Source organism: Myotis davidii, unplaced genomic scaffold, assembly GCF_000327345.1.
Source record: "Myotis davidii unplaced genomic scaffold, ASM32734v1 scaffold685, whole genome shotgun sequence".
Classification (NCBI taxonomy): domain Eukaryota; kingdom Metazoa; phylum Chordata; class Mammalia; order Chiroptera; family Vespertilionidae; genus Myotis; species Myotis davidii.
Genome location: NW_006295823.1, coordinates 29,309 through 30,135, shown reverse-complemented (window position 1 = coordinate 30,135; position 827 = coordinate 29,309). Strand labels below are relative to the sequence as shown.

The following is an 827-nucleotide window of genomic DNA, read 5'->3' as shown; positions in this document are numbered from 1 at the left end:
GGGGTCCACCCCCCCGCACCACACACCATGGAGCCGTTGGTGCTTCCATCTGTGTTTTCGTAGCCATCCAGGCACTGGTAGTCCAACGTGTCATTAGGTCGAAATGGTTTTCCGGTGATTACGGCTCTGGCATTCTCAAATATGGGCATGTCACAATGCTCTAATGCAAAATAAAGGTGACCATTTATAATGCCGTATCATGTAGAATCCAACTATGAAAATCTCATTCCGGCAATACTAAACTTTACCATCAGTGTGTGGATCAGTGAAGTATCATGTGACAACTCTCTGAATCAGTGTGGTTCTGGCCTGGAAGAGTTATATAACATGAAGGATAGATTTCCTTACACATCCTTTCTCCTACCATTCAATACCTCTAAATATAAGTTAGGAACCTTTGGTCTGACCCATTTTTGACTGTGATATGTCACTGGCTATTACTAAGTTACACTCCTATAATGGTATGATGTTATCATTCGAAGGACAACACCATTTGTGAATGTAAGAGGCAATGTATGTATTTACGTAGCAGACATACTAACACCAAGAGTGTGAGTCTTAGAGAAAGACTGTAGTCCTTGGATATATGACCCATGTGTTTATATAAAACACCCTCCTTTCCCTAATGATTCCCAGAAATGAAAGTTTACCCACACTGATTTTAAAAATGAATTGCAAAGGTTACAGCTTTTCATTAAAGGAAGTCTATGAAATGGAAAAAAATATTTAAAAATGTAAGAACTGATATCTCTTTGTGTGCTTTTTAAGTCAATTTGCCCACTTTCTATTGCATATAGTTTAGTTTTCCTTGAAACAGTCTTATTTTT

General features: G+C 38.2%; 1 protein-coding gene across 1 annotated transcript in view; it reads right to left on the bottom strand.

Moving 5' to 3' along the window:
* Positions 1-827, bottom strand: part of LOC102753897 (complement factor H-related protein 4) — a 16,695-nt gene that overhangs the window by 11,503 nt on the left and 4,365 nt on the right. Inside the window, exon 5 of the mRNA XM_015568438.1 lies at positions 27-160. Within this exon, the coding sequence (XP_015423924.1) occupies positions 27-160 (134 nt within the window). The remainder of the gene's footprint in view (positions 1-26; positions 161-827) is intronic.